Source organism: Prunus mume, linkage group LG2, assembly GCF_029339155.1.
Source record: "Prunus mume cultivar Tortuosa linkage group LG2, ASM2933915v1, whole genome shotgun sequence".
In the NCBI taxonomy this organism is placed as follows: domain Eukaryota; kingdom Viridiplantae; phylum Streptophyta; class Magnoliopsida; order Rosales; family Rosaceae; genus Prunus; species Prunus mume.
This window is the reverse complement of record NC_142699.1, coordinates 39,451,428-39,467,855: the sequence shown is the minus strand read 5'-3', so window position 1 is coordinate 39,467,855 and position 16,428 is coordinate 39,451,428. Positions and strand designations below refer to the sequence as shown.

Here is a 16,428-nt window from a genome sequence, read left to right as displayed (position 1 = left end):
TACAGTTTCAAAAGAACAGACTTGAGAATTCGAGTAATAGATGCAGGCTTAGTACCCTCACCTTTCCGAGTGATGGGAAAGTAAATTTCGAGGACGAAATTTTTTTAAGGGGGGTAGATTGTAATAACCCAAACCAAAAATTAATATTTAATTATTAATTTATTAGAAGAAAAGACTAAAATGCCCTTAGAATTTTTATTAGGTCAAAGGTTGACTTTTTGTCCAAGAAGGAAATTGGGGATTTCAATTATATCGTTGCGTAGAGCGCGAAAACGAGTCCGTAGACACGTAGTGGACTCGAATCGGAATTATAACGAAGAAAATACGGTCAAAATACACTCAAGGGCAAAAGGTAATTTTGGAAAACTAGATTTTTTAAAACCCTCGTTTCTCTCTCTCTCTCTGGGCACCCGAGCCCCCGATATTTCTCTCGGGTGGCTTCTCCAAGCCACCGCCGTCGCTCCGCCACCACAGTCACGAGACCGGTCACAAAATGACCGGCCTAGCTCGCCATCACGCCTGTGTCTTGTTCCGCCGTCAGTGACGTCGGAAAACCATGTTTTCCGACCGGTTTTGACAGAACTTTGGCTAGCGGTTTCTCCCTCCTCCGGCCACCAATCCAGTCGTGTGAGGTATGAATTTCTAGCTATTTTTCATGATCTAGCTGATGGTTGAGTAGGATTTGAGGAATTTCTAGCGTGAGAGGGTTAATTTCGAACCTAGGATTCGGCCGGTTTTGAGATCACGGTTTCAGCCACTTCCGGCCACTTTTTGGGGTAGGTCCAAGAACAAAAGTGGTTCCAAATAGGGTGTTTTACCTAGGATAGGAGTCTTGAGCCGAGATGTTGAGTTTTTCCGGCGAGGCGTTATCGCTTTAGGCACCACGCGCTACCAGCGCGTGTGGCGGCGCGTGGGCAACGAGGTGGGGATCACAGTTAGTTTTAGAATGACCTCCTAGCCCTCACGAGCGCGTAGGATTTCGCGGAACTTAATTCGGATATCGTTAAGACCCCGAACGGATCTCGCCTAGTATGCGATTTTCGGGTTCAATACGTTTGAACCGTTGGATTGTAGTTAATTCCAAGTATGTTAATCTAGACTTTCCCAGGATCGTATGGTATTTGACAGATCGTAAAATGGAGTCCCGGATACTCCAGAAATGTCAGCCCTAGAGTGAGGTTTACAGTAAAACAAACTAGTTACAGGTCAACAGAGGAAAGAACTACGTGTGGCTTGATCCTCGGAAAGCGTAGGCAGCCTACATTACAGTGCGATCACGAATCGAGTCCTCGATTGTGTTCTGCTTTGGACATTTTGGTCATTTTTGACCCACACTACCAGTGTCGATTTTAATGTGTTTCACCGGATTCCAAAGTGGAAATTGGATCAGGTCGTTTCAGAATACTTGAGTTCCTCTGTATTTCCTAGAATTTTTAACTAGAAATTGAATTTGGAGGTTGAGCTTTTGGTTTAGGATTCTAGCTTAGTGATAAACAAGTGTTTGTCAAAATATCTCAAAGTAGCTTGCTGGCTGTTTTTTGAACTTTTGAAATGTTTCTTTTCGAATCTGAGTTGGAGCTTTTGATACATGAAAATGGACTTCTCAATGGTTATGTTGGAATTGGTCGTGCGTCACTTGAAGTGAAAATGAATTTTCGGTGGAATTTCAAAGTGAGGGTTAAGCTGCTAGAGCTGTGTAGCTCCTGCTGCATGAGCTGTTTCAGGAATCTGTTTGACATGCTTCCCTAGCTCTAAATTCAACAAAATTTTGGAAAAATGAGGCTTGGTATGTCTAGTTCTAATCTGGAAAGTTTGAGATTTGTTGGATGTAAACTTGATTTATAGTGATTTTCTAAAGGTGGGATGTTCTAGCTAGAATGGTTGGAAAGCTTGTGTATAAGTTTTGCTTGGCATGTTGCTTTTTTTTTTAAATTTGGCATGTCTTTTCTCTTGGCATTGAGGCTGATCTGGGTATTGCTAGAGCATGTTCTTGAGCAATATTGTCGTGAGAGCATGATATTGAATGGTATTGTTGGCATGTGGATTGGTATTATGCCATGTGAATTTTTTCAAATGCTTGGTTGATGAGTTTGCTTGCTGCTCATGCATCATCTTCTACTTTGCAGGAGTTTCTTCAAAGAAAATGAAAGCATGCAAGTGTTGAAGCATTCACCTTTATAAAACAAGCATCTCTTTCCAGCATCTGATTCTTAGCTAATGTATCCTTTTCAGGCTTGATTAAGAGGCTCTAAAGCATGAGAAGTTTCATTTGCTTAGAGTTTGATAACATGAAGGTGAGTTTTGGTTGCGTGCAACTTGTCTTGGAATAAATTATGCTTCAATTGCAATTATGTTTATGGCACCCCCTTTTTGTTTACGAGTTCCCTTCCGACACCTGATTTTTGGCCAACGTATTCTATTGTTTCTTTTTCAAGCTTGATTTAGAGGCTCCAAAGCATGAGAGATGTCATCTTCTTACTGATTTGCTAGGAACTTGATAGAATAAAGGTGAGTTTTTCGTCTTGACTTGCAATGTGAAGGCTTATGGAAGATTTGAATTGCTTGACTAGAGAGACTTTGGGTGAGACAGAGAACAAGCTAGTTGTTAAGGTTGAGTTTTCTTTCAGATATGTAATAAGTTTGTTGAATTGTTGCAAGGATAAATTGAGCTCTGGGGGTTAAGGAGCGTATACGTTGGCAGGATCTTTGAAATAAGGAAAGGGCTGAGAAGGTTTGAAATAAGGCAAGTGCCTGGAGAATGTTTAAGATATTAGAAGTGGTGGAAACAGTGATGAATGAATGTATATAGCTTAGAGTTGGTTGAAGATGTGAATAACATTGAATCACACAGCTCTTGGAACCGAGGTATAGCTTGGTTTAACATGAGAAACTTTGAAATGTTTGTGCTTGACTTTTTTTTTCAATTGGTAGGAAGCCCCCAAGTCATTTGGATTTGCATTTTGGCTCCCTTTATATATATATATATATATATATATTTGCTTGGCATGGAGCCCCAAGTATTTTGGAGTTTGCATGTGTAGTTCGCCCAATGGCATGAATGATGTATTTGCCTAAGCCCCTAGCCCTCGTACAAGATCTGGTTTTGCTTGAGAATGGAGATCTAAGACACAAGCAAAAGGCACATGTTATGCTTGTTTTGTAAAGTTGATAGCCAATAAAGGAAAAAAGAAAGAGGAAATATTCTTATCTTTTATTTTCTCTGGTTTATTGCTTGGACTTCTTCCTTGGAAGTACTGATGAAGATAACGGCCTAATCCCTAGCAGAGTCACCCATTTATGTAGGGACTTTTCGTTTCAAAGAGCCATCTTGATGGGCCTGCGCTGCTGTAAAGATCCAAATGTATGAAATTGCCCCTTGAGTCTAAGTTCAAGGATTAGACCCCAAGAGTACTTCAAAAGGGTAGCTAAGCCTTGGGAAACACCTTGGTCTCCTTCACCAATGAAACCAATAGTTGCTTATAAATAAATTCTTGCCTTGGCTTGAGAAGCTTGTGGCATGGAAGCTAAGCACTCATGAGTTTAGCATGAAAGAGAGAGAGGGCTGTGAGTTCCTATGAGAAACAAGGGTTTTAAGGCAAGGGGAAGGAATTCTAAGTGGGTTCGTTGAAAAGAGAAAGATGGGAGAATAATAATGGGTGTGTTAAGTAGTTTCTGGTAGCTTGACGAAAGCTCTGTCAAGTCTAGAACAATTTTCCATAAGAGAAAATGGGAGAAGATAGAGGAATGTGGCTCGAAATTGCAGAGGTTTCAGGGATGAGAGATGAAGTTTGCTCTCTGGATATGTGTTTTAGCTAATGGTGAAGTAGTGGGTGTGGTTGTGTTTAATACATAGGAGGTACCTCCTTTTATAGCTGCTGGAAGCTTCTCCTTCCCAAGGAACCCGAGTTGGTTCTCTCCAATTTTGCTAAGTCTTCTTCTCCATTTATCTTATCTTCCTTCGATTCAACCTCTTTTGTGAAATCTTCTTCTGTCCAAACACATAAAGACAAGATTTTTAGGAGCTCTAAGGCCTTCCCGTAGTTGCTTCAGTGTTAAACTCCTATTTTTAGCTACTACCTCACCTTCTTTCCTCCTTTATTTCATGGTAAGAAATGAGTGGGTAATGGTGCTGGTCTAAAGGGTGTTTTGCTCAAATATCCTTTGGTTTTTTGGATGGCTTGTGTTGGTATTTGTCTTTGGCCATGTGCTAGAGATTCCCAGCAGCCTGCAGACGCGAGTGGCCTTTAGCTTTTGTCGTGGTTTTGTCTCCAGCTAAGTCTGGAGGCTGCAAATATTTTCCTTGCTTGCTTGGGCCTTTCTAAGGTGATCTGTTAACCTATTAAGGGAATGAGCTAATTTCCTAGAGTATTGGGCTATTTTTCTTAGAGTATTGGGCTTTTTTCTCTCCTTTATGTTCACCCACATATTTGGGCTCAAGAAATAAGCTTGAGTTTGAGGCTCTACAACCCAAAACTTCTATTTCACTTATTAATGGGCCTCATGAAAATTCGTTACCATCCATACTACAACTCACTCAGTAAGCCCAAGGCATTCTTGTGGCTTGGGCCCACTTAAGCTTATAGCGTGGCGTGTTGCTTATTTGCTTGGTATGACACGTGTACAAGCATATATGACGAACTCTTGCATACCCAAGTTGGGTTTCTTCCCAAGTTAGATGTCGTATGGGCTAGAAATATATTTGGGCCAAACCTTGGATTTTTGGGCCTCAACAGTGTGTAAGGAAAGTAAATGCGAAAAGGGAAAAGGGAGGGAAAGAGGATGAGAGAGAGGGAAAACGATGGGAGAAGAGGAGCGGAAGGAGAAGATGGGTGGAGGAGAAGGCTACCTTCCTAGCTTAGGAAGCGTTGGTTGTCGGCAACCCGGTTCGACCCGATATCTTATTGTATGTGTCAGATTACTGGTAGTTATTGTATAGGAAAAGCTATTGAAAATTATGGAAAAAAATTTTGTTTGAAAACAAATTCTAATAACTTGTGTACTCTTATTATATTCGTTTTTGTTTTCTTAAGGAATGGCAAAATTGGTAAAAGAGGAACATAGGTAATTTTAGGAATGCAAGCTAGATAGCAAGTCCAAATAAATTCTGACATAGAACCTCAAAATTCCGAAATATATTTGGTTTTCACCACGTACACAACTACTAATTTCTTGCGGGACTAAATATAATTTGACCCTTCAGAAAACGACCGCAGCAGAAGGAAACCAGGAAAAACTTCCCTTATCTGGTATCTATATAAAAAGAAAAGTCGTTCTGTTTGTTTCTTAGTGACCGTTTAAGCTCCTGGCTATAAAGAAATGAAAGAGCCTCTCCATCTCATGCGTAAGACAAACACGACTTCATGTTTAATTAATAGCCAATTTACATCTTCTTCATAAATTATCAAATATAAAACCTTTATCTCTTTCACGTTCTTGTTCGGACGTCAACAACTTCCATCGACTCAGCTGGAAAAACGTTGTCCTTGGTACTCATTCATTTTCTGCAGTTTTTGTTTTCTCTTTCAACTTCCTGTAATCTCTCACAGTACTTTTCACAAACACTATCACTACTCTCATCTTTTAGTTTTTCTCGCTTGTCGTCTTCTTTTCCCTCTCTTTCTGTGCATATATGAAAAGGGAAGCATAGACAAAGCTATATTAGGAGCTCAGATGAACCCAGTTTCCATAGTTTCAGTTTCTGCTTCTGCTTGGGTCAATCAAATGGCTACCACCATTTTCTTAACGCCCAACTCCATTCTGAGAAACTCTTTTGATTGTGGGCATGCCCTCCAATTCCTCTGTTCTAACCATAAATTCAGAAGCAGACAAATCTTTCTTAGAAAATGCTATGGAAGCCGAGGGGGGTTTTCTCTCAATCGTGGATTTCGTCTGTTTTGCCAATCAAAGGTGATTTCTAAATACCCTTTTCATTCGCAGTTGATTTCGTTATTTTGGTTGGTCTAGCTGTAATACTGTTGGCGAGTCCTAGTTAGGATTTTGGTTCCTTATTTAGTTAGAATTTTGGTTCCTTACCAATTATTATTTTAATTTCCTATTGTAATTTAGATATATTTCATATTTTATATAGAGTTAACACATCTTTGTACTTGTATAAATACCTCCATATTGGAGAAGAATGAGAATATGAGCATAAAAAAAGAAGGAAATGTATCTAAATTACAATAGGAAACAAATCTCTATTACAATAGAACTAAATAATAATTGGTAAGTAACCAAAATTCTAACTAAATAAGCAACCAAAATCCTAACTAAGTAAGGACTCGCCAACAAATACAACTTTATGTTTGGTATTTTGGCATGTAATGTTAGTGTGTCTCCAATTCTATCAATATTCTGAATTAGGAGCTTAGTTGACATTTCTGGACTTTTAAAATGAGGTGTAAGATATTACTTTTTGTTTTTGAGGAATATAATGTACTTCTGACTAAACGTACTAGGCAATCAGGTTCTGTGTTTGTCATCTTTGGTTTTGTTAAAGTTCTTATATTGATTCTTTTCAAAAATGGAAGTAGAACTTGATATATGTATTAATTCCAGAGTTTTCTAGAGCTATCATCTCTCTGTCTAGATTATTTGATCTGTTTTTCTTATCCCTCTGCTGGATTGCTTTAAAGTATTCCACATTCATAGAGGCAGTAAGTGTTGTGCTCTAGAATTTCAAAAAGTGAGATACATGGAATTTCATGACTATGATCTATCTCCATCATGCCATATTCAAAAGGATACAACTATTTTGGTCTTATTGATCTCATTGTGCATATGTTATAAGGTTTTTGTTTGTTTTCCCTTAACTGTAGAAGGCTTTGAATGTCTGATATACAGATGGTTATACAGCTAGCGGGCACTTTCATGTATTTGTACTAAATGAAACTCCTGTTTCAGACAGAGGAAATGCAGATACGAAGATATTCCCCATTTCTAGAAAGTGTGTTACTAGATGCTAATGATGCTTCGGTATCTGATGAGTGGAGAGCAGTTCCTGACATTTGGAGATCTTCAGCTGAGAAATATGGTGACCGTGTCGCATTGGTGGATCCATACCATGACCCACCTTCAAATTTAACTTATAAAGAGGTTAATTTTCCTTTCTTATTCTTGATTATCTCTTTTGTGCTTATTTTATCATGACTTATTTGCTCTTTTTGTTTGTCACCCACTCACCAGGATATAGGGATTTATTAATGCAATGATTAAGGTTCCTGTTTTGTAACTAGTAGATCTAGTGGGAGTACATTGAACAGACAAAGATTCCTTGTTCTTTCTTTGACTTTAATAAATTTTCTTTGATCGTAAATATAAATTTCTATTAAAAATGAATAACAATCAGTGACATACGTATACTTTTTGTAACATTGACTTGGCCATCAACTTGGTTGTTTATATCAATTTACTCTTGCAAACTTTTTATGATCTCATACTCTGACTTTATTTTTCATTTAATCTAGTTTCATGTATAGCATTTTACAGATCTATTGAGTGTCTGTCCTTTTGTTTCTTTAATTGTGCAGCTTGAGCAGGAAATTTTGGATTTTTCTGAAGGGCTGAGAGTTGTTGGAGTAAAGCCAGAAGAAAAAATTGCACTTTTTGCTGATAATTCATGCCGTTGGCTTGTTGCGGATCAGGGTATTTGACATTGTAGCTTAAAAAAATGTTTCATTAAATCAATTCTTTATAGCCATCTTGTATTACTTCTTTAGGATGTGGTATGCTTATTTTCTCTATGGCCACACTATTGCTCTGATATAGTCATTTTGCTCTTCAGGTTTGTTGCTTGGAATATGAACTGAAAGCATGCTTGACAGGAAGTCAAGTGCATAGTCTCTATGTAGCAAAATATAGCAGAAAATCCTTAAGATAATCTTTTCTCAAACATCTCACCTGACATCGTTGTGCATATTAATTTTAAAGAAATTAGTTCTATCTTTTAACTTTTGCTAATAGAGGGACTGTAAACTTTGCACTTCCCTTGTATCAACCATTCACTGTATTTTTGTGGCCAATATGCAGCTGTTTCAATCCATGCCATCCACATGGCAAGCGATTAGTATCTGTTTTATAGAACAAACTTGAACCTGCTGGGTCTAAACTCTTATCATTGGAGAATACAAGTTGAGGAATATAATGCTATATTCGTATGACATGCGGCTATCACAATATCACTTAACCCATGTGTTTGGCTAAAAAAGCACTTCCTATTTTTAGATTAATCTTGAAACAATTTTTTTAAAATTCTGTATGATACTTTGGACAATACTTAGCTGATTGGTTCTATTCTAGGATCAAATTCATTAAAGAAAATTTTAATATGCTAGGACATGATATTATGTGTCTCTGCCAATTTATTCATATATCTCCTTTATGCATCTCTGAGAGTAAAAGCTTACTGTCATGATTAATTTTGATTTAGGTATAATGGCAACTGGAGCAATCAATGTGGCAAGAGGTTCGAGATCATCTGTTGAAGAGTTATCACAAATATACAATCATTCTGATAGGTTTTCTCCCTTTAAAATTCTATTTATTTCAAGTATAGTACCGAGGTCTACTAAATATATGATTTATGCATTATGTTGTATGTATTCTATTCTTGATTTTTTATTTTTGTTCTACACCATTTGTTTTTTCAGTGCAACTTGTTTTAGTAGGTTCCTTTCACGTCAGATCTCTTTTTGAGAGTCAATGAGTGCAAATTTGTTTCTTGAATAATATATGTATATAATGAATAAGATAGTTCATATCTGTTTGAATTCATTGTGTATCTTAATCTGAACTTTCCCATTCTATGGAGTTAGTAGTGGGATTTGGTTGAGATCAATGAAAGTACATGGAACTATAATGAATGAGTTTATGTATTTACAAAAGCATTGCTGACTCCATGGAATAATTTTGAGTTTAACTTCATTGCTACAACAGTGTTGCACTTGCTGTGGACAGTCCTGAATTGTTAAATCGATTTTCAGAAGAATTCTATTCCAAGCCTATTAAATTTATTGTTCTGTTATGGGGTGAGAAGTCAAGCCTGGTCAGTGAAGGAAAGGTTCCTATTTTTAACTACAAGGAGATTCTAGATTTGGGACGAGATAGTCGTAAGATTATGCTTGATTCTGATGATAAACGTATGTCATCCATCTGTTTCTGTTAGTAATTTCCTTTTTTGCCTTGAAATACATTTAAATCCTTTACCGTGCTTAATTCTGATGATGCTTGTACGCCAATCATCTCTTTCTTTTTCTTTTATCCATTAAGCCCTTTTCATAATTTCAGTGTTACTTGTTATCACAAAGCATGCAATATTAGACAAAATAAATCATGATTTAGGGCTGGAACATAATAATTAAGTGCAGGCAAAGCATAATACGCAATCCCATAAAAATTACAACACCTCATTAAAATACCTAAGTTTATGAATTGGATTGGGTTGGTTTTTTGGTTTTTTAAACCCCAAACTTGACAGAACAACTGGTTGAACCAGTTGGTCTTGTAACTTTCAAGTCTGACCCCAAACAACTTGGATTGGATTGTTTGGTCAGTTTCTTGTGTTTTTTCTTTTCTTTGTCTTTGCTCTGCCCCAGATAAGTAGTAAGCTTTTTTCGTTGAATTACAAATTCACCTAAAGGGTTAACCTTGGGGCTCTTGTGATTATAGTTTTGGCATTAGTCATCTGGTATGCCATAAAGTTTACAAAAAATTTAGGCGACAGAGTACCCTCTGATGGAAAGGCATGCCACTTAGAAATTGGAAAACAGAGACAGTTATTTCATGGAATGACTTGTATCCCACTGGTTATCTTCTAAACATTATTCTATTGTTTCTGTGAATGGACTACGATATGGTTGGTCAGTATGCAGCCTCTAATGTAAATATTCTGATTGCAGAGCAGTACTGTCTGCATGAACCTATCAAACCAGATGATGTTGCTGCATTAGTATATACAAGTGGAACAAGTGGCAACCCAAAAGGAGTCATCCTCACCCATCGAAATCTGATGCATCAGGTTGGTATTTCGGGTGTATATTTGACTAAGATATAATATGTAAAATAGTAGGCCCCACCTTTGAACGTTCTATGATAGAGATAGATTTTGGGTACTTTTGTTTTGTTTTTAGTTGTATTTTTTCGGGATGATTATGTGAGTTTGTATGTCAATGATTGTTGAAAGAGGCAGTTCTATTAACTATTTCTTTTGTTTTCCACTGTTCTTACTTGTATTGCATTTTAGGCAAGTATTTGCTGCATCTTGAAACACCTTCCCCAGTTTCTTTTTGGTATAATTGAAACCAGTACTTGCCATAATAAATTATATTTGACACATATTGCGGCTATTTTTGTTGTTTTTTACCAGATAAAGAACCTCTCAGACATTGTACCTGCTGTAGGTGGAGACAAATTTCTTAGCATGCTCCCACCTTGGCATTGCTATGAACGAGCTTGTGAGTACTTTGCTTTTACGTGTGGCATTGAGCAGTTTTACACAAATGTGAGGAAATTGAAGGTATTATTACATCTGATTTTCTTGCAATATGTTATTTTCTTTGGTATATTCAATTTTTTGGAAATGCTATTTCAGAGCTAAAATTTAGTGGCAAGACACTCTAAGGGCTTGCCTTAACAATTCTTGCTTTCTATATTAACTTTATATTATTTGGCGGTGATTTTGTAAAAGAATTAAAAGAAAATCTGTTAGTGTGAAATGGAATACTTAGGTCTCGTTATGATTTTATAAGTTGAAATTGATTGGTGCTTTTATTGTGTGATAGGATGATTTGCGGCAATATCAACCAAACTATGTAATTTCGGTTCCTTTAGTGTATGAGACACTTTACAGGTATATCTTTTCTTGGGTTCATAATGTTTGTTTAAAGTTGATGCTCATATAAGGTTATCTGTTGAAACCCCTTTCATTTCTTTACCAGTAAGGTTGAGTTTCCATTGCCTGGTTAAAATCATGTGGTGGATGTGCCAAATAAAGATCAAATTAGCTTCAGATGTTAAACTGAGATGTCTGTTTAGATCTCTTTTAAATTTCCTCAATTCTGAAATGTTGTACTGTAATTATAAGGATGGAATGATGAATGCTCTGCATAGTTTACTGGTATATCTAGACCTTTGTTTAGGTGAGATAGAGTAGATTCCTTTTTTTTCTTTGTTTTTGTTAATGTTAAATTCTTTATTTTGTCTCTTTGCAGTGGGATTCAGAAACAAATTTCTTCTAGCTCTACAGTTCTTAAGTTTGTTGCACTTACATTCATAAGGATCAGTTTGGCATACATGGAATTTAAGAGGATCTATGAGGTTCATTATCTGAGATTTTAGTCTTCTTTAACAAGTCTTGTTATTTGTTATTCTCATTTCCAAACAAACATTCAGTATACACCACGTTTATTTTTCTATTTCATTTTCGTGTCGATTACTGATAATCTGATTGTTTTAATAATTTGTTATTTTGTGGAAAAATCAGTTAATAACATATGATATAAGTCTGCCATGGTATGACGTAACTATTTCATTGTTCTTTAATGAGTTCATGGCGTCTTATTGCTGTAAGACAACTAAATTAATACCTTTCTGTATGGTCGAATTGCTCCCTGTTAGTAATTAACAGGGACATGTGTTTTGCTTCGTATTTGTGGTTGTTTTTTTTAAAGTTAAAATATGTTGATACTTAGTAAACAGAGATTGTTGTAAAAGAATAAAACATTACTGCTGGTCAAACCACTGTACCCAAAGTAAATGATTGTGGGTTCCCTCAAGGTAACCCCACTTATATTTATCTCCTTCATACTTAGCTTAGTTTGTGGAGATAGGAAAGGGTTCTGTAAATACCCCAATGGAAGGTGCCATCAACGGACCTATTATCTTTGATAGATTTGGCTACACATCGTTGGTCAATGCTCATGTTCATCCACTATGGTCCAATAACGTATTATGCCTTGACATCAAAGAGGTCACACAAAGAGAAACACCAGCTTTGTTGGAATCTATATACTAATTCAAATAACGTTGAAATGCATGACCCAACTGTTAAATGGGTCTTTTATAACAATTCAATTGCTCTTTTTTTTTTTTTTTTTTATTGAATCTTTTTGAATCGGATGATCAATCTGTTGAGCCAAACTTAATGGCATTGACTGATTTCGATTTGGTTTATAGGGGACATGTTTGACGAGGAACCAGAAGCAACCACCATATCTTGTTTCAATATCAGATTGGTTATGGGCAAGAGTTATTGCTGCATTACTATGGCCTTTGCATGTGTTGGGAAAGAAACTAGTTTATAGAAATATTCACTCTGCTCTGGGAATATCAAAGGTCATCTTATGTCAGTTGTTATTTGTAGCTTCTTTGTACTATTACATGACTTTTTGTAAAGTGGTATTCCATGGTTACCTTCGTAGATTAAGCCAGATAAAATGTTCTTGAAGTGATTACTTTCACTAAAAGAAATCTTTTTACATTTCGTTTTCTCATTTGCAGAGGTAACTCTGTTTCAGAAGGGAATCTGCACTCTCTCTTTACTTTTATTGATCTTTTTAAGCATATCTGATTGATAAAACTAGATATTGTGGTGTTGATTAGAAAGGAAATATGTGGCTTCCTGCAGGCTGGTATCAGTGGAGGAGGTTGTCTGCCTTCACATGTTGATAAATTTTTTGAGGTTTGGTTTTCACTCATATTTTTCTTGCCCAATAGATGTTTTGGATAACAGCTATCATTTTAGGGTTGTATGCTTGCAGGCAATTGACGTGAAACTGCTGAATGGATATGGCTTAACAGAGACTTCTCCTGTTGTTGCTGCTCGACGACCAAACTGTAATGTAAGAAATATTATTTAAAATTATGTGTAGGGCCCAATTTGGTTTCCTTGTTCTGTGGACTTACTCAACAAGGGGAGTGTTAGTTTGTGTTGTTGAGTTGCACTTGATATACTTTTGTTTGTCTTCACCTGAGGAATCGATAACAAACATAAAAGAGTTCACAAATGAGGATGCCATTCTGTTTAAATTACTGGTCATACCATGAACAAGCAATCACTTCCCATACTGCTAGAATTATCCTATAGCTAGTGCAAAGTTATTACTCAGTTTCCGTATATCAACTTTATCTTTTTTTGGTTATTACAATTGTATTTGAAATTTACAATGATTACTTTGTGGTTGTATAAGTCTGTTGAAATTGTTGGCACTGGATTATGTCTTCAGACATTTCAGACTTTTCTTTTAGTTCTATTCTTAAAGACTTTTCTTTTCTCTCTTTTGTGTGCTTTCTTAAAGGTTGTTGGTTCAGTTGGGCATCCAATTCGACATATAGAGTTCAAAGTTGTAGATTCTGAAACTAGTGAAGTTCTCCCCCCTGGTTTAAGTGGCATTTTAAAAGTTAGGGGCCCACCAGTGATGAAAGGATACTACAAGGTATCAATAATTTTATTGTTCACATTCCTACATGTGTACCAATATATATATATATATGTGTATTTGTGTGTATCTATATACATATCTATGCCTGTTTGTCTATATGTAGACTTCCATTGTCCTTAAATTTAATCTACACCTTCTTGGTTATACATGAAGTGCAAATAGGGTTAGGAATGTGGGTGGAGAAATATATTTGAGAAATCTCATAGTTATTGTCTTCATATTTCGAATTTCTTTTGAACTTAATTCTTACAGTCTGAATTTTCTTTTTAGTACTATCCAAATTCAACATTCTCTTCCCTTACCTAATTATATGTTTTGTGACCTTTTTTGTTCATGTTTGGACTAGAATCCAGGAGCTACAAAGCACGTTCTGGATGATGATGGTTGGCTAAACACTGGAGACATAGGCTGGATTGCTCCTCACCATTCAACAGGGCGAAGTCGTCGTTGTGGAGGTGTGGTTGTCCTTGAAGGACGTGCCAAGGACACTATAGTTCTTTCAACAGGTATACTAATAGCTTAATTTTCTTCTGCATATTTATCATGGATCTTCTTACTAGTTACTTGAAAATAAAGAAAATTTGAAACTAAAAGTATAAAAAAATCCCATGATTAGTATTGAAGATTGTATGAAAATTTAAGTGCTGAATGTAATCATTTCTGTTAAACTTAAATGCCAAATCTTAAGTTTTTCGCAAATAGTCTTGCATGTTTATATTTCATGGAGATAGATAGATAGATAGATAGATAGTCATGCTATGGTGGTATATGTATTCACTTGCATCTTTCCAGATATCTCAACTATATGAATTTATGTGCACAGAGAACTTTGCTCATTCTAAAATTCATTTGTGTTTATGGTAATGGTGAACTTGAGCTTATTCTATTTCATAAATGTTTTAATTTTTTCTGGTTAAGCTATGTTCTATACAAGAACAAATTATTGCAGGCTAGAGCCTGACACTACCCAGTAGCAGGCTGTTCTTATTTATTTATACATTTGGATCTCAAGAAAAATATTTAGGTGTTTACTTTCTTGTTCCTCTTAACTATCTTTTACTCTTAAGTTTCTATCTTTGATTGAAGTCTACTTTATGAACGTAAATGCAACTCATATGATTTTGTGTTTTTTTTTTTTTTAATCTCATTCTTTTTCCTTTTCCTTAACACTGAGCTTGTCGGCATTTTTCAACTAGGGGAAAATATTGAACCGGCAGAGCTTGAGGAAGCTGCCTTGAGAAGTAGTTTAATTCAACAAATTGTTGTCATTGGCCAGGTTAATCCAATATCAGTTTCAGTTTGTTTTTGTTATCCCACTTATATTGTTGATATACTGATTATGTATGTGGTGGGCGTTCATATATGTAGGATCAACGACGCCTTGGGGCAATAATTGTTCCAAACAAAGAAGAGGCTTTGATTGCAGCCAAAAAGCTGTCTCTTGTAGATATTGATGCCTCTGACCTAAGTAACGACAGAATGACAAACTTGTTATACGAAGAATTGAGAAAATGGTAAAATCTTTCTAGGTTCATTGTTTGGTTAATACTGGACAAGGTTTGCATGACTGCAAGTTTTGTTATGTTTGTTTCATCTTTTTTTTCTCATTGGGTTCAGTAAACGAAAGTCCCATAGAAGTGCACTAAATATTGCTACCTTGATTAGCAATGTCGTTTCCTTAACAGCTTAAGTTTTTGGGGTCTAAACCAAAATGTCGAAAACTGCAAATTATTCCGGGACGATTAATTTTAATTTCTCACAACCCTTAGTCCGCCTTAATGTACCAAATGGCCTATAACCTTAAGCTTTGGACAGGTTCTGCCATGTTTGAGACTCAGTTGTCTAAGAAGGTTTAGCTGTTTGGTAAACATGCTCATAATTCTCCTTCTATTTTTGAGCAGGACTTCAGGGCGTTCATTTCAAATTGGACCAATCTTAATTGCGGAAGAACCCTTTACGGTAAAACATCCATGCCATCAGCATTGTCCTTAGCCTTGCAAGTTACTGCTGTGACTTCTTGACTGATTATACATTTCTGTTTCTATTGCAGATTGACAGTGGCTTAATGACTCCAACCATGAAAATTCGAAGGGATAGAATCGTGGCTCAATACAAGGACCAAATAGACAATCTGTTCAAGTGAAATAGCAAAATTGTATCTATTTTTTCATGCTAGTATGCATGGATCACATTTATCATAGTGAATTCTTCATGAAAATATTGGGCTTTTTAATTATATTTCGAGTATCGGGCCTAAAATAAGTTTTTTTTCTTTTTTTTTTGGGTTACATCTCAATTACAAAAAGTGAAAGGAAAATCGAACAAAAGTAGAAGTTAACTTGTACTGCTTTGGGTGTGTAGAGATGTCAAACGTGGCCCTAGGTGATTTAAGGCCCAGGGCCCAAGTTTAAGAATGTGCCCTTTATAAACAAATAAATAAATATGATTACAATTTTTTTATCAAATAATAAATTTTATTAAAATTATAAGAGTTTACAACGGATAATATAGAACACTTTGGGCTTCATTAAAACCTTGTTTGAGGAAAACCAATGGAAACAAAACCTCAAATGAAGGAAAAAGAGTATCCGATTGAAAACATTACAATCAACAACAAATTAACTTATATGTTCCTATGCTTCACCTTCATATGCACCTAAAAAAAATAGCAATGAAATCCTAATCACAAAAGATCATTTTAAAATGTCTTATTGTTGTAGTTTTAGAAGCAAAATCGTCAATTATATTATCATATTTAATGTTTTCCAACATATCTCTTTCAATGCATAATATAGCTAGTCCATTTAGCTTATTTTGAGCCATGGTGGTCCGCAAATAAGATTTTAATAATTTTAATTTAGAAAAACTTCTTTCAGCAGATACCATTGTCACAAGTATAGTCAGTAATATCCTATAAGCAACCACTACATTTAGAAACATATCCCAATTTCAGAGAGAATAATCAGCTTCCAACTTAAAGTATGGTTTTGTT

At 35.9% G+C, this 16,428-nt stretch overlaps 1 protein-coding gene across 4 annotated transcripts; it reads left to right on the top strand.

The window, feature by feature from the left end:
- Positions 1-5,296: 5,296 nt before the first annotated feature.
- Positions 5,297-15,672, top strand: LOC103322616 (putative acyl-activating enzyme 16, chloroplastic). 4 transcript variants are annotated; one of them, XM_089046469.1, is made up of 19 exons: positions 5,297-5,486; positions 5,643-5,907; positions 6,904-7,095; positions 7,530-7,644; positions 8,429-8,516; positions 8,935-9,137; positions 9,897-10,015; positions 10,364-10,513; positions 10,779-10,846; positions 11,208-11,313; positions 12,172-12,330; positions 12,623-12,676; positions 12,756-12,836; positions 13,293-13,430; positions 13,783-13,942; positions 14,633-14,712; positions 14,805-14,950; positions 15,338-15,395; positions 15,487-15,672. In XM_089046469.1, the coding sequence occupies exons 2-19, from the start codon at positions 5,671-5,673 to the stop codon at positions 15,577-15,579; spliced, it is 2,247 nt and encodes a 748-aa protein (XP_088902595.1). In that variant the 5' UTR covers positions 5,297-5,486; positions 5,643-5,670; the 3' UTR covers positions 15,580-15,672. The 4 variants fall into 4 exon arrangements, with proteins under 4 accessions (XP_088902595.1, XP_016647970.1, XP_088902597.1 ...); XM_016792484.2 differs by having other exon boundaries at positions 5,638-5,907; XM_089046470.1 differs by lacking the exon at positions 5,297-5,486 and having other exon boundaries at positions 5,779-5,907; positions 6,844-7,095.
- The last annotated feature ends 756 nt before the right edge of the window (positions 15,673-16,428 follow it).